Genomic DNA, 25,412 nt, shown 5'->3' with positions numbered 1-25,412 from the left:
GTTTACTTTTCAGAACCTTAAAAAGATTCTACATCATAGAGTTTACGACATATTAAATATAAAAATTGCCAAAGACTGGGGTACTGCCAGTGACTGTATTACTCCGTAACACATTTTTTCTACTATGAAGTAAGAAAATTACAATTTTTTAAATTCGAAGACCTCATTTTTCAGTAGAAAAAAAAATCAATTAATAAAAATAAAACAAGGTGTTATCATATTAAATCATAATGCTTAATTATCTCAATTAACATTTAAAACATAATATTTCGCATATAAACTATAAAAGTTAAATTAATTATGTTTTACAATACTATTTACAATCACAAATTTTATTAAATAAGAGCATAAACTACACAAAGTTCTAAATACAAAGTAAATCTATTATTACAGTTATAAATTATAACCAATACAATTACAAATTCTAATAATTTTAATTAAATAAATAAAAATAATTTTCATTACATAGAATATTTACAAATTTAAAAATAGTCTCACTTTTGTTTTATTAAGTCTTTTAAGTCATATAGTAAATAACAATGTAATATAAGTAATATGACACCGGGAATAGAGTACATAATCATTTTGAGCCATTCAGATCCATATTGTACATTGGAAATATTAGAAGATTGTGATAAATTTAAGGGACTTTGCTGTGGAGAGGGATAGTAATGATAAGGTGTAACAGCCTGATGGTAATAAGGCGAGCATATGGAATGACAACTGTGTTGAGAATATAAGCTTCTAGTGTCAAATTCATAATCACTTTTTGTAGAGTAAGTTGGATAAAATCCAGATGAAGGGAAAGTATATTCAGAAAGTTTGTTTCGATTATTTGAAGCAAATAGTTTTGGTGGTTTAATAAAACTTTTTTGGCTGTTGTAATCATTGAGTTTCATACTACGGAATAAATTATTAACTTGCTTATTTTCTAATCCTTTTTTAGTAGGAGTATCATAATCTACTTCCATCATTTCTGAGGTATCACAATTTTTAAGGGATTCATTTTCACTAAAAATAACAATAATACAATGTATCAACAAGTAAAATTTTTTTGAAGATTTATAAAATTATTTTATTTATTAGTGAAACAAACTTATTTTCAATAAAAATTATTAGCAGAAAAAATTATGATTTTGGAATGTAAATTTTAAGAAGTATAACACAATTATAATTATAAATCGTAATAAATACATTAATACACGTAAAACATAGAATTTTTAAATACTTGAACATTTTTTTCAGAACTTAAAGTAAACATACCATTTTTTTTTTGCGAGATCAAATTTTGGGCTTCTAAAATGTTATCATACTCATCTCTTGTTGTATATTGAATTGGTTTTGAAATAGCTTCAAGAAAAATTTTTTTGTTAAGTACATGGGCCACTTTGAATCTTGGGAGACGTACAATAAATTCATTACTTGACCCAGGTTGATAATGGTTTTCCCAAAGATATGATTTTGGTGAGATATCTTTTCTATTAAAATGATTATTATGGTAAAAATCAAATTGGTACTAGATAGCTCATTTTATAATTAAGCTACATTATAATAATGCTTTTATTAATATATGTATTGATCTACTTGAGTGGAGTATAAAAATGCCCAAATAAATAAAGGATTTTTTAAATATATTTTGAATAAGTTTGTTTCACATTAAGTAAAATATTTATATATTTCAGATTTTTATTACCTTGTATCAAATGGAGATGATGAACAGTTTTGATCAATAATTTTAATGTTGGTAGAATCATTTCTTTTTGTCGTAAAAGATATCATTAAAGTATAAGTAGGTATTAATATATCAAAAGTTATAAGTACAAGCTAAAATACAAGAAAACATTATATAACACAGTACATAGTATTAAATATCAAAAATAGTTCTTACTTTAATAGCATAATCTTCAAAAATATGAAAAATATTAACTATTGTTAATAAGAACCAACAAAACATAGTTATTAAATTTAATATTTCCAATTCCATGAAATTTTGATATATAAGTAATGTAGAACCAAATATGCATGTAATTATTATCAATTGATCAGTAGTTATAATATTGTTATTTAGAAAAGTCAAACTTAAATATTTGAAAAATTTAGTACCTAGATCATTTTCAATGTGAAATATAAATAATACATTTAAAATAGAGAGACATATTGAACTTATAAGTGGCCATTTCAATGAATTATATGTCAACTAAAAAAAAAAAATTTTATTTAGTAAATAATTCAATAATCAATGAAAAATAATGACTTATTACTGTTTGAAATCTATTTGAAATTTGTTTTAAACTATAACGTTGTTGTTGTATAAAAAGAATTTTTTTGGTGTATAAGTCACATTTATGACACAATTTTAAAGTTTTTTCTAGATTATTCCTGAAATTAGTAGTAATAAAATGTACATATTATTAAAATTATTATTAATTTTTTGAAAACAACATTTTTAATCATTTTAATAATTACTTAAATGCGTCTATTTCTTTGTCAAAGTATTTTTCTTTAGAAGGTGTAAAAGATGCCAGCTGCTTGATTTTTATTTCTTGAATAATATTACATCTATTGCATAGTCCGTTTTTGTTTTCTTTTGTATTATTTTGAGAGACAACAAAATGGTCATTATTGAGTATTTCATCATGTTGTTCAAGAATTTCTTTACTATAGCTTCCATCCTAATATTTATCAAAATTTATTTAATAATTTCAGTAAAAGATTTTATTAAATCAAGTTGATAAAAAAGATGATGTACAATATGTAATTTAATATTGTAGAAAACTAATTTAAGTTCATTTCTTTAAATAAGAATACAAGTTAAATTAAAATATTTCATATTTATAATAAAAAGTAAAAATATAAGAAAACTATGATTTCATTAATCTAATAATTGATTATTTATTCAAAATTATTTAATAATAAAATTAATAAAATTAGTTTATAGTTAAAGAAAATATTCTGTAGAGTTAAAAAATAAATTTCTTATTAGGAAAAAGGTACCCTCTATTATCAGTATTACACTGATGATCAAAAATATTATTTTAAGATAATATCACATTTTATTATTTTTAGTTGTGACTGAAGAAGAATTTATGAAATAAGTAATTTAAAAGTTTAATAAAAAAAAACCATAGGTGGTGTTGAGGTGGCCATATATATCTCATTATAGCTAACATTTTTTAATTTTATAAAACTAAAAAATTTGAATTTTTTAATACTTACATCTTTAAATCCATTGAACTGTCCACATTGTGAGCAAGTAAACTCTGATTTGTTTTCATAAGGAACACTGAAGTTGGAATTACAAAACCAACAGTTAACAGTGATAGGATAGAATTTTCGCACGTAAGTATAAATGTAGTAAATAAAAATAATAGTTATTATTGGTAGCAATGTTGTAGAAATCGGTTTCTCCTTTAATACATCTGATATTATACTTGGATAATCTAAAGATGATAAAACAATATATTACCACATTTAATATGTTTAAGATTAAATTCAATCAAATTTACCAGCAATATATAATGAATAACAGTTTAGCAATTTCGTCAACATTTCTATTTCTGTAAAAAAGATTTAAAAATATAAGCCATAAAGTAATTATAAAATTAAGTAGTGAATTTATTGTTAGAATATTCATTATAGGTATAATCGATTAGTTACATTGTAAAGAACATTCTTTTTTACAATAGTTAGACATGATAGGTTATTACTTATTTGGAATATTTCAAAAAAATAAAATGTACTTTTATTATACTTGACAAGATTATAGTTGAGGCACAATTTACAACAATAAGTAGTTAAATTATTTAATGTTGGTTGGGTTTGTGTTATAATAGCTATCATCATTAGCTAATAATTCATAAAATTTAAATACTATTATTAATACTTTATTTATTTAAAATAAATTTGTGATATAGATGATAAATAATTTGTAATATTTCGAATAATTAGATAAACTTATATTTTTCTTTGGTAACAAACTATACTTTTTTAAATATCCAAAGAAAAAAATTATTTGTGGATTAAGCAATTGGTTATCTAAGGCTGTCTTATATTTACGGATTTATTGGTATTTCAATATACAATTGCAAGGGTATACCACATTTTTTAATAATAAAAAATAGTGAAATATAAAAATATTACTTGAATTAATATCGATTTAAAAATAGTTTTTCTTGTAAAATACAATGACTAAATCTTACAAATCGTATTATTCTGCAGGAAAAAGAGAGATAGTAAATTTAAAATGCTCAAAGGAAATTTAATTCAAATACCAATATTCATTGTGTGATCAGTTGTATAGATGCTTATGAGGTTTTACACACATAGATCGCGATTATAATTTTTTTTGGAATGCCATACACCTTAACATTTTTATTTTTATTTGTAATTAAATAAAATTAAATTTACAATTTTTAACAAAATAATTTAATTTTTAAGGCATATTAAGGATAAGTCGATAAATAAAAAATACCTATTTTTACACGTGACAATAAATATTTTTCTTGATATACATTATATTTTATACACTACGCAATTTTAGACTGTGTTATTTTCTTTGAACATAAAGAATCTATTATATAATTAGAAGATAATGCATCTTGAGGATAAGTCGATTTATCTCCCCTTTCATGAGTAATCGCAAAATTACTTTGTTAAAAATTATATATTAGATTTTTTTTAAATATCAAAAAATAAAATTTTTTGCGTTTCTAGTATAAAAAAAAAACATTACTGAAAAGTATTGACTAATCCCTTTTTCACGCATAATCACAATATCACGAAGTAACATAGAAATCTCTATCTTAACTGTGTCACATTTTTAATTTTGTGTAGATAATATAATTATCAGATTATTTAAATTATATAATATATCAATTAAAAATAATTTAATGATCGATAAGAATAGTGATATAACTCGAAAAAAAAATTACTAGAGAGCAAAATATAATTAACAATGGAGGCGAGCTGTGGGTTTGATTATCTAGTTTGTCTTAATTAGATTAATTTCTTTGATGTGTATTCAGTGGTGCAACCAGAGGTGGTTAGGGGGTACAACCCCCTACAAATTATTAGTGATAATTAAGTTTTTTAGACGTTATAACCTATTATTTGGTTTATTTGTTTTCGTAAAAAAATTGTTGGTGATTAAAAAAATAACCGTAATAACTCTTCTTTCAGAAATTATTTTTTGGTTGTGCTACTGTGTGTAACAGATAAATATTTAAGTTGTTATTTTTAAAAGCACAAGTGAATATCTGTTAGGAGGTAAGAGAACAATTATTTCGTTAATTAGAAATCTATATAGTTTTATAAGCTTTTGAAAAGAAAAAATAGTACATTATTTTGTATTTTAGAAGATATAAAGTGAGAAATAGTTAATCAATTACCCCATATAATGAGTGATTCATTTCGAAACATTTCGTAAACTATTGAAGATTTTTAATTTTAGTAAAGAAAAATATTATTTGATTAGAAAAACTCTACAAAGATTTATTCAAGGATAAAAAATTCAATTTTTTTTATCGGAACTCCTATTTGTTGTTTAATTATGTAATAGAAAAAAATTACAAACAATGTTTTTTTTATATGATTAACCGTTTACGTTTTAAAATTGTTTAAAGATTTGGATTTAAAATTTAATTCATCATTAATTTCATTTTAATATTAATAATACCGGAGGAAACAACAAACTGTTCCAATAAATTTATCTGGTCCATAAATTATTTTTATGGTAATTAGACAATTACTCCACAGTAGTCAATCATCAATGTAGTATGCGTAGTAAAATAGTATGCAAGTATTAATAGATGTGTATTATTAAAGATTAGATTATTGTATGATAGATAATATCCAGTAATGCTAAGATAAATCACTACTGCATGTTAAACACTAAATGATAGATAGAAAATTGGTCAAAATCACAAAACTTATAAAAACAATAACAAAAAAATGAATTAGATAAAAAAAAGTTATAAGAATAAAATTTTTTGAGATTTTTTATTATCGTGTTATTAAAATAAAACATTAGGGTTCAAAAATTATATTAGTTTTTTGGATCAAATAGCATTTTCCTTTATAAAAATTTTAATTTTTCAAAAGTTTTAATGAAATTGAGTGTTTATTCCTTTAAATCACTCTGTATACATTGTTTTTTTTTCAGTTAAGAGAGAATAGGTTTTTTTTAAACACTAATAATCCTGATAACATTTTTTTTTATAAAATATCTGAGAAGTATTATCAAATTTACATTTAGAGATGACTTGGACCAATAGAACAAATTCCATTCAGTTATAAAGAAATCAATATTTAGTCTAACTATTGGTTTTTTCTTTTTTGTTTGTAGAAAAGAACATTTTAAAGTATGAAAAATAAATATTCTATTATTATTTCAAATCACATAATTAATTATTTGTTAATTAATAATTAATAAATCAATAAACTTTCTATCCTAGTGAAATAGGAAACAGAATTTAAAACTAGTTACCATTATATTATTGGTATACACATGATATTACATGATATTTGAACATAATACATCGTATTATATTTAAATATGTAAAGCACTGGATGTTTCTTAATTTCCCAGTTTGCTCCTGCTTTCAGTAAAAAAAGTGATATGTTATTGATAACTATTGTACATTTATCCAAAAAAGTCGTGAATCATATTTATTTATAAATACATAATAAAAATTATCATTTGGGTACAAATTTATAAGCGTTTATAAATTTTTGTTATGTTATTTTGAACATATTACTAATACTGTTTTTTATTAATTGGCTTAATAACTATGAAATATGTTGTAACTAGTTATGCGGAAGATTAGGAGGTTCATTCCCCTAAAAAATATTTCTATGTTTTAGTAAGTACCTGCAACAAAGTTGTATATATTTAGACCCTATCAAAATGAATAAAATAAAAATTATAAATAATTCCTGTTTAATATAAATAATTAAAGCTGAATGTGTCAAAGTGACATTTTGGGGGAAAAAATAGTTAAATGCAAAGCAAAAGTAAAATGTTCATTTTTTACAGAGAATTTAAGATCTCATTTGATTTTTAAAAATGTAGTAGTAATTGTGAACGGTACCAAATTTATATTTTTACATATTTGGCTGTTATTGCATATATATATTTGAGTACATTTCTTAAATTAAAATCAATTTTTCTATCGTTTCGTACGATACAATTACATACGCGCAAATTATTTGTTAAGGACTTACGTTCGTATATATATAAAATAAATAAATAAAAATAAAAATACGAATGTATAATTTAATGTGCGAATCTAGAGTTTAATGGGTACTAGTTATAATCGAAAATTTGTCTGTATAATCCTTTCTAGACATTTACTACCTTGTAACGTTAGCGTGATTTAAAAAACGGTAAACTAAAGATTATCTACTTATTAGTTATCAATAGTAATAATAAGCATCATTCAAAACCAAATAAAAGTAATTTTATATAGGTACCAAAGTATTATTAAATAAGGTAATCGATCAGTTATTCTTCATAATACGTTTTTAGACAAACAGAATAACAAAGAGCTAATCTCTCCATGTTTACTATAAGGGACGTATTTAGGAGGTACTATCGTCCTGGCGGTAAACTTTTTTTGGAATTAAGGGGCGGCATTATTATTTTGTAACCACAATATTTAAAATAGAGGGTATAAAGGGTTGACAATATAACTACCTGGGGCGTCAAAACTATAAATATGTCCCTGTTTATTATGTATTTTCTCATACATATACTAATTCCGATATCCTGCTATATTTGCGCCGATAAGATAAATATTACGTTGACAATTTTACATTTATTTTTGGTATACTATAACAATTTTATTTATTATGTAATTATTAATTATGTACCTACATGCGTACATCTTAATGATTGAAATTCAGTGTACGCATATAAATATCAACCATAGAAATTAAATAAATATTTTTTATCCAGTGAAAATATAAATTACTGAATTTAATAAGGAAATTATAATAAAGGGGTCACGCTGAATTGAATGACACCGCACGAAGCTTCCTTTATTCAGTAATACGAATAAATCGAAACTAAGTTTTTGTTGATATTGAATATTTTTAACAGCATAACTACTGATAAATTATTAATAAAAAAACACCTAATATACTCTTGATATCGAAATAATCATTTAAAGATATATACTGGTCATTTTCACAAATATTGAATTTTAAAGATATATCTAACTACAATTCGAGTAAAATATAGATAGTTGGTTGTTGGCAACACTGATAATTCGTCGGGGAAAGAATCTCTACCCGCCGCTTTCCCATTAATATTACTTTATTGATAAAAATTGGTTTCAAACCATTTATAAAACCGTATTTCACTACATCATTGTAAACATCTCGAGTGTTTACTCTTATATAGAATAGTGAAAACCACTTGTTAAGTATTCAGTTAATTAGGAATTCGTGGTTTATGAATTTTATGTAAAAATTTAATTATTTGGTCGATAACATATTTATTTTTAGAAAATATTGTTTCTTCTGACAACATAAAATAATTTTGAGATTTTCTTATTAAAAAGGAGAAATGTTTTTTTTACATACAAGGACTTTGAGAACATCATTGAAAATGTACAATTATCGCCATTCATCAGCTTGGCCATCACAAGCTTACATAAATGGATCTTGGTGTAATGCAAAATCAGGTAAGACTTTCAATGTTATTAACCCAGCAACTGGAGAAATTATTGCTACAGTACCAGATTTAAATGCAACGGATGTACAAATAGCCATTAATGCTGCTAATATTGCATTTCAAAGTTGGAAAACAACCACAGCTAAAGAAAGAAGTGATTTATTAAGAAACTGGTATAATATTCTAGTGAAAAATAAAGATTATTTAGCTGAAATAGTTACAGCTGAAGCAGGGAAACCATTACAAGAATCGTTAGGCGAGGTTTCTTATGGAAATTCTTTTGTAGAATGGTTTTCAGAAGAAGCAAGACGAAATTATGGTGAGTATGTCCCAAGTCCTATAAAAAGCAAAGAAATTCTAATGATTCGCCAGCCATTAGGCCCAGTTGGATTAATAACACCTTGGAATTTTCCAATTGCAATGATAACAAGGAAAGCTTCAGCTGCTCTTGCAGCAGGATGCACTTGTGTTATAAAACCAGCTGAAAATACGCCCATTATGGCATTAGTATTAGCTAAATTTACTCAAGAAGCTGGAATACCCAATGGTGTTTTTAATGTAGTGACTGCATCTAGAGAAAATACACCACAAATTGGCCAATTATTGTGTGAAAGCCCAGGAATATATGGAATATCATTCACTGGGTCTACAGAAGTTGGAAAATTGTTGTATAAACAATGTAGTAGTACAGTAAAACGTATTGGTTTAGAGTTGGGAGGAAATGCTCCTTTTATTGTATTTGATAATGCTGATTTAGATAAAGCAGTCGCAGGAGCAATGGCTTCAAAATTTAGAAATTGTGGACAGACTTGTGTTAGCGCAAACAGATTTCTTATTCAAAAACAAGTATACTCAAAATTTATAGATAAACTTATGGAAGCAATGAAGAAATTAGTTATGGGAAATGGTAAAGATTGTGGCATTAATTTAGGCCCATTGATAAATATAAGTCAAGTAGAAAAAGTAGACCGCATCGTGAATGATGCAAAAAATAAAGGGGCAAAAATATTAGTGGGAGGAAAACAAGCTATGAATTATGGGGAAAGATTTTATGAACCTACCTTAATCACGGATGTAAAAGATAATATGGCTTGCTACACAGAAGAAATTTTTGGACCTGTAGCAGTATGTATAGGCTTTGAGTCAGAGGAAGAAGGTTTGAAAATAGCAAATAATACTAATAGAGGCTTAGCTGGATATTTTTACTCAAATGATTTATCTCAAGTTTGGCGGGTTTCAAAAGCACTCGAAGTTGGTATGGTAGGAGTTAATGAAGGGATTATTTCATCCACTGAAGCAGCTTTTGGAGGTGTTAAAGAATCTGGTTTGGGAAGAGAGGGTTCTAGTCATGGTTTAGAAGATTATACTGAAATTAAATATATATGTTTTGGAAATATCCAACAAAATTAATCAAAATAAAGAACAAATTAAATAATGTCTTCCATTGGAAATTATGTCTTCCTGTAATTTTAGAGATATATTATAGTTGTTATTTATTTATGTACTGAATTGTTAATGGTAATATTTATAATTAATTATAATTAATAGTGAGAATAATGATTGCCAATAGCATTCTTTTTTAAACCTTCATTACTTGAGTTTTCCATTCAGTCAAAATTGATACTTGCATAAGATTATAAGTTAATTCGAAGTGGATTGGTAATGATAATTAATTATATTGTGTACTATCTGATTCTTTATTTTCATTTTATTTATGGGTTAAATAATTAATTTTTTAATATTCTCAATTGGTTATAAGTTTTACATTTAAATTTCTGACCATCAATTATTTTTGAATGATAATTAGTAATAACATATTGCTAAACTTAATAGTTAAGTTTTTGAAAGACATTAATTTAGATAAACACTTAAAAAAAGCATAGATAATAATTTATTTTCTTAGCAAAGACATAAAATAAGCATAAATAAGAAATTCAATTATATAACTTACTTTTTAGTCGTTTGAGTTAAACATTCATGATATAGTTGCAACTGAATTAACTATTTTACTGATTGTAATAATTATTTATACTTATAAAAAATGTATAGTCTTCGTTCAAATGTCTTATTGTAATTATTGTTAATATATTCGCGTGAGATATAAGTCAAGTAGGTTAAAAAAAATGGTTTTAATTTAATTAAATGGTATTCTATATAAAAAAACCACAAAAAAATTATATACCTAGATAAAACTGACCGAGAGTTATTCAGATATTAATAATTGAATATGCGAATAGAAACATTGATTAAATTCAATAGTTTTTAAAACTTCAGTTATAAGTAATAATGTGCTTGTTATTAAATAGATTTATTATCCACAGTTAAACACAACTTTAAAAACCTGAACAAAATATATTACATGATAAAGTGACTGTTTGTTCCATGATTTTTAAGAAACAGATTTACAATGAAAAAACTTATCATTTGTTATTACAATTTTGATAATTTATTTTCACAATTAGTCCTGAGCATTGATAGATTTTGATAATTAATAATTAATTTTTAGTCATCAGAATAAATACTATAAAATCAATGATTTTACGATGGTTGTTAAGAACATTGGACAACGATTGAAATTTAAACAATAAGGTATGTATTATAATAATTATAATGCAATGTCTTGTAATTTAATGTTCTACATCTATTATTGATGAATAGATTAAATTTAAATTGAATATTTTTAACAAATGGTAATATAATTTTAATTATAATATAAACAGGCTCTGACTTACAAATTTTTTAGCCTAGTATAATTTAAAACATTGTGTCTTTTTATATCTTAGAATGTAAATTTAATTAAGTGAGAAAAACAAACTTATTTATAATTGAAAAATATTACTTCTCCTAAATTATGTTATTGGGAATTAGTCTGCTTTTAAATATCCCAGTACAATTGGGTTAAGCAACCCTTTATATCCCTAATGTTTTTCTATAAACTGAATATAAATTATTAATTAAATTTTCTATTTTTAACTGTACAGGTACGTACTTACAGTTGTATTTTAGGAATATATCAAAATAGTTTTATGAATATTTACTTTTAGTTTTCATAATTTATTGGTGGCTGAAGGGAGGCTATGATAAAGTTAGGGATCCTCCGGACCTCTATATTGTGAGTTATTGTGAATTGATTTTTGTTTAGTTATAGAACTTTTGTTTCTTTTAAAAATTTATTTTCTTATCAGTTAAAATTTTTTATTTATTTAGATATAAATAATAGCCTCAAATTGCATTAAAATAATGTAAATATATTATGCTAAATCTAATTTAATATGGAAGAAATCATAAAACATAAAATTTTGTGTTTTACTACTACTCAATAAAACATTATTTATTGCATTTATTCAGTATTGATTTGTCTTTGAAGGTTTTTTTTGTAATGATGCATGCATTTGTTTAACAGTTACTATGGTAATATAATTATTCATTATTGAATAATTTTTAATTTAGTCTGTGTAGTAATTTTTTCAATTTTTATTTTTTATAATTTAAAATGTTTTTTTGGTTTGACCAAATAATAAATGAAAATAATAAAAAACTACCAAAAGTCTTTACAAAATCCGGTAATAAAAAAAATGTAAACAATAATTCATTAAATAAAATTTGTTATCCAAAGTATTCTCCATTACCTGCAATCAAGTCAAATAGTCTTCATAAAAAGCTAGAAAGACAAATAACATACATAGTTACAAGTCCTGTATTTGTAAAGGCTCCAAAAATCTCAAAGGAAAAGAAAAATATTTGGACTTTTAGGGATTTTAAAAAAGAATTGAGTAAAAAAAATAAAAAAGAAGATAAGACAAATGGATTAATGTGGTTTGAATTTTAAGAATAACTTATTAATTTTAATTTTGCATAAAATATTTTTTCTACAAAATATTAATGATTCCCATGAATCACTAATTAATTTTTCTTAAAAATAATTTATGGATTTATTTAAATAGATAAATTTTATTTTATTATAAAATATACATTAATAACTTAGATTAAGCATGAATTTTATATAAGTACTTATCTCATTAAATTGTATCTTGTTGAGAAATCAAATAGAATTGTAATTTTTTACAATTTTAATTTTGTGTTTCTTTATATTTTTCAAAACTAAGGAAAACGGTTCTAATAATTGAAAATCATAATAACCAGTTTTTTGTAACTATGTTTGATACTATATCATGGTTGAACTATTAAAATTTTAAGCAATTATTTATTTTTGAACTAAATCTAGGAATTTAATGAAATTAAGCTTACTTTTCAAAATCTTAAAAATGATTCTATGACATGTCAGGATTGAAAATTGCCAAACATTGGGATAGAACAACGATTGGTATCGTTATCCTAGTAACATTTTTAAAATTATATTATTATACATTTAAAAAATAAATGTTTTTGTATAATAAATTTTTACTTTTATATTTAAAATAATTTGTTTATTTTTTTATTAATCATTATCTACATTACCATATAACTATGCGTCTTTAAACAAAAATTTTTCATTTATAACAAGTTATTTTAATGTATATAAAATATTAAATCAATCCATTAGTATTTCCTTCTTTCTATGATCTTAATTTAAAATTAAGATATTACAGCTCATTATTTGTCTAACTTTGTTTATCTATAGCCATTTTATCTAAAATCATGTATCTTTATAGGATATAGTTTCTCTCTATTAGTACAAAATATTTCATGGTAGTTTTTATAAATATGTAGTCTGATTGTGTAAAAAGGTATAATGTGTTTTTTTTTAATTGTTTATCCAATTTAAGTTGTGATAGTGAGAGAAGAAAAACCTTATATGTATTATTTTCCTGAGCTACATAGAGTTTTCATTTTAAAAATAACATATAAAAAATACATGACATAAAATGTAATAAATTATAAAAAATCTATATGACTACTTATATAATTCTGGAGTCTGTGGTAAATTCAAAAGAAAAGATTTCCCTTTGTATTTTAAGTATTGAAATACTTATTAATATATTATATCAAAGTTTGAATTTTTAATTAAAAGTAGTGTGTTAAGTTTATCTTTCCGACTTGTCTTCTGTCACTCTTCATATAATTTTTTTTTTTAATTATAATATGCTTAATAAATTTTAATGTATTCCTTAAAAATGTTTTTTTGCTTGTAGACTCTATAGGGTCATTGCTGCCTTCCTCACCGTTTTGTACTCTTGTAAAAATAGTAAGTCTGTTGCTAGAGAAATAGACAAAGTACTATTGCTAGGCTAATTAATTATTCAGCGCACAGAACTCACAAAACGTTATTTTTTCAAAAATAATAATTTATTCAATAAATCAAACAATTATGGTTATTACAGATATCTTTCAAAATACAGATAATATCTGTATATTTATAGTATTTATAATGTTTCTAAAACTAATCTCTTATAACCAGTTATAATTTAATAGAGTTAGTTTATAAATATTCACTTGTTATTAAAATAATTAGATCATATCTTCTGTTTATGAATGCCAATTAACATTAGGAAAATATAATGTATTTTAATAAGTTAAACTTATTAAATGAAATTCTTGAATGAATATTACTTAGTTGCTATAAAGTTGCAGCTATAATAAACTATTTTTTTGTAACCTCAAAAAGATTCAATAAAAATATTATATAGTTTTTAAAAAAATTAGGTTGAAATGGTGATTACTGATTGTGTTTAATATCAATTTTTTTTTTTGGATATGATGTTCAAAGATTTTGATATAATACTATATATTTAAATGTGTAAAAATAGTAATGTAATGTAAAAATTTTCACTTACCTTGTTTGATATTTTCTGTGCAAAATATGGCGAATCGATGAAGAAAAGAAAAAAGAGAAAAACACTAATCAATTTAAATAATATAATAAACGCTAGATCGTGAGTTGTCTATGTGATATTTTCGAATTAAGCAATAATAATAAATAATAATTTGTAAATAATAATTATTATAATAATAAAAACGTAGATGCGAGTACGAAAAACAAAAAAAAGATTGTTTGTGAGCTGGATTTAAATATCCTCGCTCCCAGAATTATTTAAAGTTGTTATTTGCTATATGTGTAATGGACAAGTGAAATGAAGTTTTAAGTATATTGAATATTATACTGTCTATTGCTATCTGTATGATAATCATCAACAGTGAGTTAAAATATTATTGGAAGGATAATATATTATTATTGTGTTATAATACTATTACTGAAGTACAAAAACTATTTAATTCATTAATAAAAATTGATTTCTGGCTAATATTGTTTAAAATTAAAAGTATATTAAAAATATTATTAATCTAAAAATGTGTAACTCAAAAAGCCACAAAATAATTACTAAAAAATTGCAGATTGTATTTCGGGAACTATGTTATTTAAAGTTTAATTTTAATATTACCCCTATCACATATGATCAGTTTTTATTAAAACTTGTGACATTTTATATGAAATAAAATTAATATAGTTCCTCTTGTTTTTTTTAAGGGGTTGTATTCAAATGTCATAATTTTTAAATTTTAGTCAGTTGAGTTATTTCTGTATATAGATATTTAAAAAAAAAAAAATAAATTGATATTAGTTAAATTTTAGAAGAAGACGTTCCTTATTTATTTAATTTACTACGTGACTTATTTAGAATGCTAGACTGTAGTTTTTGTATCCTATATCAAAATTGATTATTTTTAATTTCTGATTAATTTTTATTCAGGTGACATTGTTAAAAATTTTGATTTGCATTTATTTTTGTTGAAATTTTTTATATATAAAATTTAATGATACTTTAACGTGTTGTGTATGAATAATAAAAAAACAATATCAAGTTTAAATTAAGAGAATATTTGTGTATTCAGTTCATATCAAGTCATTTTTAATTTAGACTTGTTAATTTATTTTAAAATACTTAGGAAATTAAAAGTTAAATTTTTCGATATAATTAATTTTTTTTAAATTAATTAAGATGTTTTGTACTGTGAATCGAATTTTTTTTTGCAACAGTCACAGTTCTTTAAAATTGTTTGACTTTTCATGAAAAATGAGATTCTGTATTACTTGTACTAGTGAGTTATGTTACATAATATGTATAATATGTTATACGTTATGTTGTTTTACATTATTAAATTCTTCTTTGGTAATGTGGAGTGGATTTTGTTTATACCATGTATGATTCATAATTTGCCCTAACACTGCCCTTTTTTTGACATCGGGCTCAAGTATATTCCTGAAAAAGCATTTAACATAAAATTTTACATTTTCGTTTTGAAAATAATAGTAATTATTTTTCGAATTATTTTAGCTTTTACATCTCAAATCTTCAGCCGAATTAATTCAATTTATAAGCAATATTAGTATGTGTAACCTATTATCAACATTTTTTTATATTTTAGAATTCGTTAGTGCTTATTTATACATATTTTTTTGACTAACTTAATAATGATATGTTACCCAATAAGTTTAAGTGCTTCTCGAGGAATTAATTTTCTCGGTTGGTATAATTTCTTAGCTAATTGGTTAGCTACAATTTTACTTCGATCTGAATGTGGATATGGCATAACATTTCCAAGCATTATGTACAGCACTACACCCAGTGCCCATACGTCATACAATTTTGGGTTGTATGGGATACCCTTTCATAAAACATATAAATAAATATTTATAAAATTAATTATTTGTGTGTCAAAATAAAATTAAACTGGTATATTTTTCTTACTATCTCTGAGTGTATTTAAATTCATACATATTTAATTTAAAAGGAGTGAGTAATACTAATACAGTTTGCCACAAATCCGGAAAACAGGAAAAATCAGGGGAATTTTTTTATTTACCAATGATTCTGTGGAGTGTTAGGGAATTTTATTATAGTACCAGGAATTTTGACAAAACTGTTTCACAGTGTAGTGCAGGACCGTATACGGAAGACCATTGGTTTCCGGGGTACAATGACTGTGGTTTTCACCAAAAAATATTTCTATCGCGCCACGAAAAGAAATGATGAGAAAAAAAAAAGTCAAAAATAAAATTTATGTAAGTTATTTAACCAAATTGTGCTCATCATAGCAGCCTTTATCACTCAATAGATAGTACTGGCCTCGTGGCCAGTCCTCACCTATTATAGTGGATTTCTGTTAAAATTTAATTATAGTTATATTAATTTTGCTATATTAATAGATGGATTGTAATTTAATTAAATATTGAATTATTATAATTTAATGACATATAATAGGTGAAATTTTATAATTTTTGTGGTAATACTTTATTATTTCTATGAGTACACTTCTTCATTTTTCGTGCTTTAGTTAACGAAATAAGTGCATTATCTAGCGTTTTATACCACTATTAACCACGACACTAAATTGTATTATTAGGTAGGGTTGGGTTTATTTAAAAGAACCTTTTTTTTTTTGCGTTGCCTCCCTTCTGAAAAATGTCTAAAATTTCAAGGAATTTCAATATCAAAAAATTGTGACAATCCTGTAATATTTTGATATACTATGTTAAAATTTGCGGTTTATTTAATGATATTAACTTCCTTACCCTCAATATAAAATAATATATTACCTAAAATTTGTTTAAGGATTTGCAAATAAAAAATACTGCTATTAAACATTTTTCTTTAACAACTTTGTTAATTATTTTACAGAGTTACGCATATTTTGACCAAGTTTGTATGCTACCTAACTTTTTATCCTAATATTTTCAAAGTTAAGTTAAAATCCTAAATGTAGATTTTGGGTATATGTTTATAATTTTATTTATAAAATGAAGAACGTTAGAGACTTAGTATCTGACGTAATTCAAAAGTTGACTTAAATATATTGCCAAATAAAAGAAATTATGAATGTTATTGATATTATTCTTAACGTTACTATCTAATGATAATAAATTACGTTTTTTTAATAATTTAAATAATTTTTAAATACGAAATAAAGTGTAACAATTATATTTTATGAGCATTAAATTCAAATATTATTCATACTTGTAATACTTCTGGTGCAGCGTAAGAGGAACTCCCGCAGTAAGTTTGACTTAACACTTGTCGGCTTCTTTCATCCACGCAAAATCGAGTGAACCCAAAATCAGTCAACTTGATGTGTCGTAAACTTTCTAGTAAAACGTTTTCACATTTAATATCTCTGTGCGATATATCGTTCCGGTGTAGATAATCCACGGCTCCACATAATTGTCTGTAAAATATTTATTATAAACATTTGATCACCAATCAGTTGTTTCAGTAATAACTTTTGGTCAATAGTATTTTTAGGGAGTTTACAGTGCCCTTAACGTCCATCAAAGTCATTTGTGGTTTGTGTCATTTGTGTATTTTTAGAATAAATAGTTATATTGAGACAATAGACAAATTGTACAAGCGTCGATTTTTGAGAGATTCTTTTTCATTAAAATATCATCGGTGAAAAAATTTCGTTTTTGGGAAAAATATTATATTTATAACCTGTTGTTTTTTTGTTTATTATATATCAAAAGGTATTCTCGTCGGGAAATTTATTACTAGCATTCATTCCATGTCATCTTAAACAGTTATAAAATCGCTTGTACTTTATTATTTGCTGTATTATGATTTATTTCTTAATAATTAATTTTTTATTAATAATCTGTTGGAAATCATTGTTCATATTATTCACATTTTTGGTTGATCATTAAAGAAATTAATTTCGAATAGGGTTAAATAAAGCTATTTGTCGAGGCATAAATAGAGTAAATTTTTTAATAATAATTTTAACACGAATAATTGCCAAAAAAATGAGGTTTAGAAATAAAGAAAATAACGTAAGAAATCATGAAATGATGAATGTTTTTATTAATGATTTCAGTCATAATATTAAATTATTCAACGCTGATAATATTAAATTCTAAGATATTTTCTCAATCTTTAATCATAAACTGTTTGAAATTTTGCGCATGGAACTGTTAAAATTTATGAGAGTTTTACTCGCATGTAGACTGTAAAGATAGACAACAACCCGATTGTTAATCGTTATTCGCGCTGTTTTCTATAAGCTATAAAAATGATCGTGAAATCTATAACAGTTGTTAGTTCAACGAGAAGAAAACTTTTTCTCTAAAAATTTGTGTAATAAATATTTGTATTAAAACTGTACTCGAAGTGTACTAAAAAGTGTTTTCAAATAAGCCAACTGCGCGCATTTAATCTGATCGATATTTTAAATAGAACAACGACAATATCCGTCGTCGTTGGTGACTAAGACAACCTTAACTTCGTTCTGTGTTCCTTTTTTTAATAGCTCGTAAACTGAGATAGATTTAGTTATAGTTCTGCGTTATTACGGAAATAAAAAGATAATTTTCTTTTACGACCCAAGTACACGTTTGTGGCCATCATTATTTTCTTTATTATTTTTTAAAATATTTCGTGCGCGTTTCGTACTTCTTATTTTGTCCTATCGGACAAGTGCTTGAAATAAATCACGGCAGCCGAGTTCCTAAGGAACTCTTTGAGTTTAAAAACCGTTCTTACTTAAAAAAAGAATGTGCTTGCCATTGGGGTAGACCTCTGGTTTTTTGAATATAGTTGAGCAAGTCGCCTTTTTCGCAGTAATCCATGAACACGTATACAGAAGATGGCGTGATGAATATCTTGTGCGTATTAACTATATTAGGGTGTCGGACGATACGTAAAACTTCGAGTTCTCTTGGTAAGAATTTTCGTATATACGACCCATTGGATGCGCGACGTTTGTCGATCAATTTACATGCCACTCGTTTCATTGTCCGATCTGGTTGCAACTTTAAAGCCATTTTTACTTTACTGTACGAACCCTGACCAATAGTAGAGCCTATATAGTATCCATCTTCGGCCAAGGCAGAACTAACTGAATGTTCGGTCACTTGGACGATTTTCGGACGGATTTCAGACGCATACCACTGCCACTGTTGCTGTTGCTGTTGCGATTGCTGTCGTTGACTTATATAATTGAACTGTTGGGGTTGCGTGTGGTAATGATTGCACAAGTGTCTATGTTGGTTATTAGTGCTTATATTTGACATTAGAACCTTTGTCAATGAAAACCGGAACTTTAAATTACCACTAACAATTTACTATAAAGATTTATAATGTTGGTTTTAAATCCGGAAATGACATTTAAAAAATATAATTTTGAATAATGATAAAAATGTATACTGTTGCCAAACAAAACTACTTACCGTTTTAAAGAGATTAAACAAAATTTTATTTTATTATTAGCCAATTTGCGTGATATTTAATTTTTATCATAAAATATTCTTTCATCAACCTATGAGCTATCATTAAAATTAAATATTAAGGAATAATTTAAGTTTTGTTTATTATTAATCTAAAAATGTATTTTATTATTGATTCATAAAAACTTATAAAATGTATTTATTTTTATAGTCTTCTATCGAGATATTTATGATTATTATGTTTTTTCTTTTTAGATACTTTTAAAGTTGTCAAAATTATATAGAAATATATTTTTAAAGAAAATATTTCATTGTCCTTGTTTTACTTTGATTTTTTTAATCAAATAAAACGGAGAAAAATGGACAGTGATGGTACATCTATTGAATTATATTCTAGTGATGTAAGACTATTTCATTATTATAATAATTATTTTTACATTAATATAGTCAAAATTATTAAAAAATTACCTAGCATGGTTATTTATTTTACAGGAAAATAATACAAATATTTCAAAAAATTCAACAGATATTAATGAAACTGATAATTATAAGGCAAGTTAAATATGAACATTGTATAATCTTAATCTTGCGTGTCTCATTTCTAATACTAAATTGTTGTTATCCAGGTTAATGATAGACCAATCGATATTCGTGAAAATTATGTAAGTATTATATTAATTCATATCAGGGCTAGTGGAAGTGTATGCAGCCAATAAAATTTCCGAAGTCCTCCTTGTTTAATAAATAAAAAAGACGACCCTTTTTTCTTTCATTTGGCTTTACAATATCTAGTGCCAGTACTGGTTTATATTAATTTTTTAATTTTTATTTTAATTATGCTATTCATAGGCGAAATTATAAAAAAAAAAATTGGCGTGACTAATGATAATTTTCCCTCACCTAGTTTTTTTTATATAATATTATACAGCGTGTTCAATAAGTAAGGAATTAGATCAATTTTTACCAACAATGAGAACAATAGAAAACCGATTTTTACTAACTGAACACTCTGTATGATCTTCTGAAAGTAGGGGTAACTTAGGCCCTGAAGATCCACCCTGACTATGCATATGACATTATATTATTTAAACATGTATAGATAACTAATGATCAACTGAATCAATGATTCATAGGTAACTAAAGCGATAGAGTTTTTAAATGCTGAAACAATAAGAAACACACCTTCTGATAGAAAAGTTCAATTTTTAAAATCAAAAGGGCTAACTGCTCAAGAGATAAATGTAGCTTTTAGTAGAATTTCAGATATAAACTTCCCAAATCAACAATTTAATTCTTCTAATCAAGTATGTGATGTTTTTTGTTACTTTTTCCATATATGTTGTATAGACATTTTATGTTTTTTAGTTTCAACCATATTATAATTCTACACACTCATATGGTGTTTTACAAAAACCATATGAGACACAAGGATGGTTTAGAAAACTATTTGGGCCAATTGCTTTAGCATCTACCTTTATATATATATGCTTTCACATATATAAGGTTTGAAATTATTTAAATTAAATTATAATAAAAATTTTATTTTAATATGTTAAATTTATTATTTGATATGTACTTTGTTATATTATTTAAAATTTTAACTATGTGTAGTTTAAGGCTTATAAGAGTCATTTACCCAGTTAATTTGAGAGGTTAAAATGTTGTATTGAGGCACATAATATTTATTTATTTAATGGACCAGTGGCTCTTATTTTTTTTTATGTTTTACTTCTCTTCTTAAAATAAGTAGTAATTTTAAGAAAAATAAATAAAAGTCATTAAAATGATTTTAAACTATATTCCTTACTAAAAATTCTAATTGCATTGTTGGTATGTTAATTGGTATACAGAATGTTCATAATTAAGGAATTACGTTAGTTGCTACAAACAATGAGAATAGTAGAAACACATATCCTTACTTGTTGAACATTCTTACTTTTTTCTATATTAGATTATTTATTTTTTGTCTTTAGTTAGTTTTGGTTACTAAAGACATTTTTAGAACTTTTGAAGTAAAATGCCATTGATAGCTCAAGTACAGGATATTTTTCAATATGTAAAACAATTGACATTAATTTAATGTATGTAATATGAATTATTTAATTATATGAAATATAGACATAAAAATGGTAAGGAATAATGATACCAATAAAGAATTACAAAGTAATGTTAATTTATACTGCGAAGTAGATAATTATAGAGATAATATTTTATAGATGAAATGTTATCATAGGAAAAATCTTATTTCGCCTCATTACTCAATATTAGCATTCTATTTAAAGGATTATTTTGACCATAACTGGTACAAGTTTTTATAAGGAATGTAGGATTAAAGTGAGTATTGTATTGTGATATATGAAAGGGAACACATTTAATAAGTTGGAAACAGGTATAATGGTACTATATAGAATAACAGGGTAAATATAAAAATAATATGTAAACTAATTTATTGAGTTAATATTAAGCCTATTATTAAAAGAGGTTATGGTTTTTAGACATTGAATTTTAGGTACAAATATACCAGTATCTCTATGTATAGTATTATAGAAAAATTTACTGACTTTGACATGTGATCTTATTATATTGTAGTAAGACCAAACATCTATTTAATTGAAGAAAATTAAGTAAAAAAAGAAAATATTGAAAATTATATCAATTTTTATTTTTTGGTTGAAGTATAATGTGAATTTTTAAATGTTTGTCAATATTAATTTTTATAGATAAAATTAACATAGTATAATGTACATAATTATAATAGAAACATTAATAATATTGATGTGTGTTAAGGAGTGTTTAAAATAATAATAATAGAAGTTCGCAAGTAAATGTTAGGAGCCGAGTTACTCAATCTTGCTAACATATGCTTAGTTAGTGTTATATAACAGAACTTGACATAAAACGTCATACTGTGAACTAACAAAGAAAATATTTATTATTATAATGCTCTTAACGACATTAGTTTTTATAGTCAAAGTAGTAAATCAGGGTGGAATACTCTGTTTACAAAAGAGATATATCATCAATAAATATAATTACAAAAATTAAATAACAGTTTATTTGTACATTACACATTATTATAATATTAATTACATTACATATACATTACACATATATTATTACAAATTTTATATTCGAGTATGTATTATTTAACTATGAGAGAGTAAATAAAAAGTAAAACATGTTTAACTCTTATAGAAATGTATTATTTAAAAATGATAAACCAACTTGTTAAAATTGTATCACACAATTTAGTATAATTCAACATTATTTTAGTAATTTAATTCATTTTAGAAATTCATTATTTTAATTGAGTTTTCTCATAACTGTTAATTTTATCTTTTGATATTTAGAAGTACATAGAAGTGTGGCTTTTTGGAACACAAAAACCAACAGTAGAAGAACGTTTACAAATGGTTGAACTATCAATTCAAAAATGTTTGTTACTTTTGGAGAAAAAAAATTTGGAATCAGAAGATCATATATCCAAACATCAAACTCATAATCAAATAGAAAATGATTTTATTAAACAAGAACTTAAGTCACTTAAAAGTTTATTACTCAGCAGGTAATTTTCTTAAATACATTAAAATAATTTGTAGAGCATATTATAACTTAATATTTTATTTAGAAACCAATTTCCTCCAGCTAATGGTACACCTAGTTTACCTCAATGGCAGCAAACAAAACAATTAAAATGTATAAATGATACACAAATTAAAAATAATTCCATTTCTTTAACTCAATCAATAAATGGTAATATATCTAAAGATAAGTCAAACACTGATAATAGTCAATTATCATCCATCAAACACACAAAGCAAAACCAAAATTCTTCAAATACCAATGTGAGCAATTCTATATCTTCTGAAAGTGTTGATATTGATGAAACTGATTGTGTTTTTAAATTAGAAAATAAGGAGAATCAGATATAATTAATAACTGATTTATAAAATGTATTTATTTGATGAATGTTTGTAATAGATGTTAAATTAAAACAATAACAAATTTGTTAAAATCTTAATTTACACCATGTGTAAATTAATTAATAAGACTGGTGTTTGTCATTTAAGAACAAAAATAAGTGGGTTATACAATTTAATAATTAATTAAATTTATATTTATTAGATTTAATTATACTTGGTATTTTTTTTATAAAAACATTACTTTGTGTAAGTAAAAATATATATAATTCTATTAAATATTGCATTAATGAATAATATTCACTTAAAGAAAGTCTAAATTATTTTATGGAAGTTAATTTTAAATATATTTTTGGGTACTGAATACTTAATTTGAAATTATTATACTATTATGACTGAAATTTAACTGGTTTATGTTTTTTATTTCTATGCATATTTTAATCAAACAAGAAAATTGGGTGTAATATTATGGTTTGTTGCAAATTTTTATAGATATGCTTGATTTATTGATAAAACTTTCAAAATATACAAAATCTTTTGGTTTGAATATTGATTTCATTTATTTTTGTAAAATTTGATTGTTTACATTTTTTTAGCTTCGATGTGAAGCTGAGAAGGTATTAATTTTAGGTATCATTTTAAAAATGATGTGTTTTTTATATTTATATACATGTTTCATAGAAGTAACAAAATATACTACTATATCATTTTTTATTATTTCTCTGTAAAAATTACAATAGTAAATTATTAAATATTAATTTCATACTATATTTAATTTAATTTACCGACCTCAAGTAGTTGGGATTAAGGCGAGGAAGAAGAAGAAGATACTATATTTAATTGTTATAATAAATATTTATTAATAAATTATACTTTTAAATCTAAGAACTACAAATCAGGATATAATTAGGAAATAGGAGTTGATGTTGTTTTTGTAATTATGCAATAATTTCTTAGAATTAAACACTATCTACAGATTTGCTTTGAAGCGTTTCTTATGACAGTGATTAAAATCATTATCAGAGATCAGCTATATTTGTCTCAACTATAGCATGTCCATACTGTGCCACGACCTCACTGTGCTACCGTTTTTTTATTATTTATGAAGCATAGTAAAGTGAAATTACTTTTAAATTAACGAGTTTTGTTAGAGTGTTAAAAATATTTATAGGTATTTACTCAGAAAAAATAATCATGGTATATTTCGTATATTCGAATATAATATATTAAATGTATTTTACTATAAATCTACTCAAAAAACATAGTTTTGAAGTAATTGAGTTTCAATGATTACTATTTTAATGTATATCACTATAGTATTTGTAATTTTATAATTTCAATATTATAATTATATTAAAATATAAAGTATGAATTTTTACCATAAAAAAATGTGATAATTTTTTTTTTAGATTTAAACGTTAAAATAGATATTAGATTCCATAGATTAAATTTATTTGTGTGACTAAAGCTATATAAGTGAAAAGCTTAAATATAATGTGGTGTTATTATGAGTATAATAAAAAAATTTGTTAAATATAATTGAAAGGGGGTTTTAAAACGCTTTTAACTATAAAAAGTTTTTATTAACCACTTTAAAAAGTATTTTAGGACATTAATTTTTATATGCTATAGCGTAGAGAGGAAGGCCTTGGAGGCTTTAGCT

The 25,412-nt window shown here is 24.1% G+C and overlaps 4 protein-coding genes across 7 annotated transcripts; 2 read left to right on the top strand and 2 right to left on the bottom strand.

Annotated features, from left to right (window-relative positions):
* Window positions 1–210: 210 nt before the first annotated feature.
* On the bottom strand, window positions 211–10,992 carry LOC126904505 (uncharacterized). 2 transcript variants are annotated; one of them, XM_050683592.1, is made up of 9 exons: window positions 10,626–10,992; window positions 3,507–3,557; window positions 3,217–3,440; window positions 2,467–2,672; window positions 2,262–2,379; window positions 1,889–2,197; window positions 1,694–1,824; window positions 1,264–1,478; window positions 822–1,011 (listed from the first exon to the last, which is right to left on the bottom strand). In XM_050683592.1, exons 2-9 carry the CDS (start codon window positions 3,547–3,549, stop codon window positions 971–973), a joined length of 1,287 nt encoding a protein of 428 aa, XP_050539549.1. In that variant the 5' UTR covers window positions 3,550–3,557; window positions 10,626–10,992; the 3' UTR covers window positions 822–970. The 2 variants fall into 2 exon arrangements, with proteins under 2 accessions (XP_050539548.1, XP_050539549.1); XM_050683591.1 differs by lacking the exon at window positions 1,264–1,478 and having other exon boundaries at window positions 211–1,011; window positions 10,626–10,978.
* On the top strand, window positions 8,335–10,232 carry LOC126904507 (succinate-semialdehyde dehydrogenase [NADP(+)] GabD). The gene has a single exon (XM_050683593.1). It carries the CDS (start codon window positions 8,567–8,569, stop codon window positions 10,082–10,084), a length of 1,518 nt encoding a protein of 505 aa, XP_050539550.1. The 5' UTR covers window positions 8,335–8,566; the 3' UTR covers window positions 10,085–10,232.
* A 125-nt stretch (window positions 10,993–11,117) lies between the features above and the next one.
* Window positions 11,118–24,296, top strand: LOC126904508 (peroxisomal membrane protein PEX14). 3 transcript variants are annotated; one of them, XM_050683596.1, is made up of 9 exons: window positions 11,129–11,263; window positions 11,719–11,786; window positions 20,085–20,230; window positions 20,322–20,381; window positions 20,456–20,491; window positions 20,963–21,133; window positions 21,195–21,332; window positions 23,180–23,394; window positions 23,458–24,296. In XM_050683596.1, exons 3-9 carry the CDS (start codon window positions 20,189–20,191, stop codon window positions 23,759–23,761), a joined length of 966 nt encoding a protein of 321 aa, XP_050539553.1. In that variant the 5' UTR covers window positions 11,129–11,263; window positions 11,719–11,786; window positions 20,085–20,188; the 3' UTR covers window positions 23,762–24,296. The 3 variants fall into 3 exon arrangements, with proteins under 3 accessions (XP_050539551.1, XP_050539553.1, XP_050539552.1); XM_050683595.1 differs by having other exon boundaries at window positions 11,131–11,263; window positions 11,656–11,786; XM_050683594.1 differs by lacking the exon at window positions 11,719–11,786 and having other exon boundaries at window positions 11,118–11,263.
* On the bottom strand, window positions 15,524–19,676 carry LOC126905041 (testis-specific serine/threonine-protein kinase 1-like). The gene is made up of 4 exons (XM_050684437.1): window positions 19,147–19,676; window positions 17,629–17,836; window positions 16,098–16,279; window positions 15,524–15,873 (listed from the first exon to the last, which is right to left on the bottom strand). The coding sequence occupies exons 1-4, from the start codon at window positions 19,674–19,676 to the stop codon at window positions 15,744–15,746; spliced, it is 1,050 nt and encodes a 349-aa protein (XP_050540394.1). The 3' UTR covers window positions 15,524–15,743.
* Window positions 24,297–25,412: the final 1,116 nt, after the last annotated feature.

Source organism: Daktulosphaira vitifoliae, unplaced genomic scaffold, assembly GCF_025091365.1.
Source record: "Daktulosphaira vitifoliae isolate Bord-2020 unplaced genomic scaffold, ASM2509136v1 Scaffold_4, whole genome shotgun sequence".
NCBI classification, from domain to species: domain Eukaryota; kingdom Metazoa; phylum Arthropoda; class Insecta; order Hemiptera; family Phylloxeridae; genus Daktulosphaira; species Daktulosphaira vitifoliae.
This window is presented reverse-complemented; position numbering and strand designations above follow the sequence as displayed.

Excerpts from the sequence above, each read along its gene's own strand:
- LOC126905041 (XM_050684437.1), bottom strand. The coding sequence starts at position 19,676 with ATGTCAAATATAAGCACTAATAACCAACATAGACACTTGTGCAATCAT. Across the intron at positions 16,280-17,628 it reads CTGCACCAGAAGTATTACAA|GGTATCCCATACAACCCAAA; the intron begins GTATGAATAATA and ends GTTTTATGAAAG. Across the intron at positions 15,874-16,097 it reads GAAGCACTTAAACTTATTGG|GAATATACTTGAGCCCGATG; the intron begins GTAACATATCAT and ends ATGCTTTTTCAG.
- LOC126904505 (XM_050683591.1), bottom strand. The coding sequence starts at position 3,549 with ATGTTGACGAAATTGCTAAACTGTTATTCATTATATATTGCTG. Across the intron at positions 1,825-1,888 it reads TTGAAGATTATGCTATTAAA|CTTGTACTTATAACTTTTGA; the intron begins GTAAGAACTATT and ends CTTGTATTTTAG. Across the intron at positions 1,012-1,693 it reads TCATCTCCATTTGATACAAG|TGAAAATGAATCCCTTAAAA; the intron begins GTAATAAAAATC and ends TGTTATTTTTAG.
- LOC126904508 (XM_050683594.1), top strand. The coding sequence starts at position 20,189 with ATGGACAGTGATGGTACATCTATTGAATTATATTCTAGTGAT. Across the intron at positions 20,382-20,455 it reads ATGAAACTGATAATTATAAG|GTTAATGATAGACCAATCGA; the intron begins GCAAGTTAAATA and ends GTTGTTATCCAG. Across the intron at positions 23,395-23,457 it reads AAAAGTTTATTACTCAGCAG|AAACCAATTTCCTCCAGCTA; the intron begins GTAATTTTCTTA and ends TATTTTATTTAG.
- LOC126904507 (XM_050683593.1), top strand. The coding sequence starts at position 8,567 with ATGTTTTTTTTACATACAAGGACTTTGAGAACATCATTGAAAATGTAC.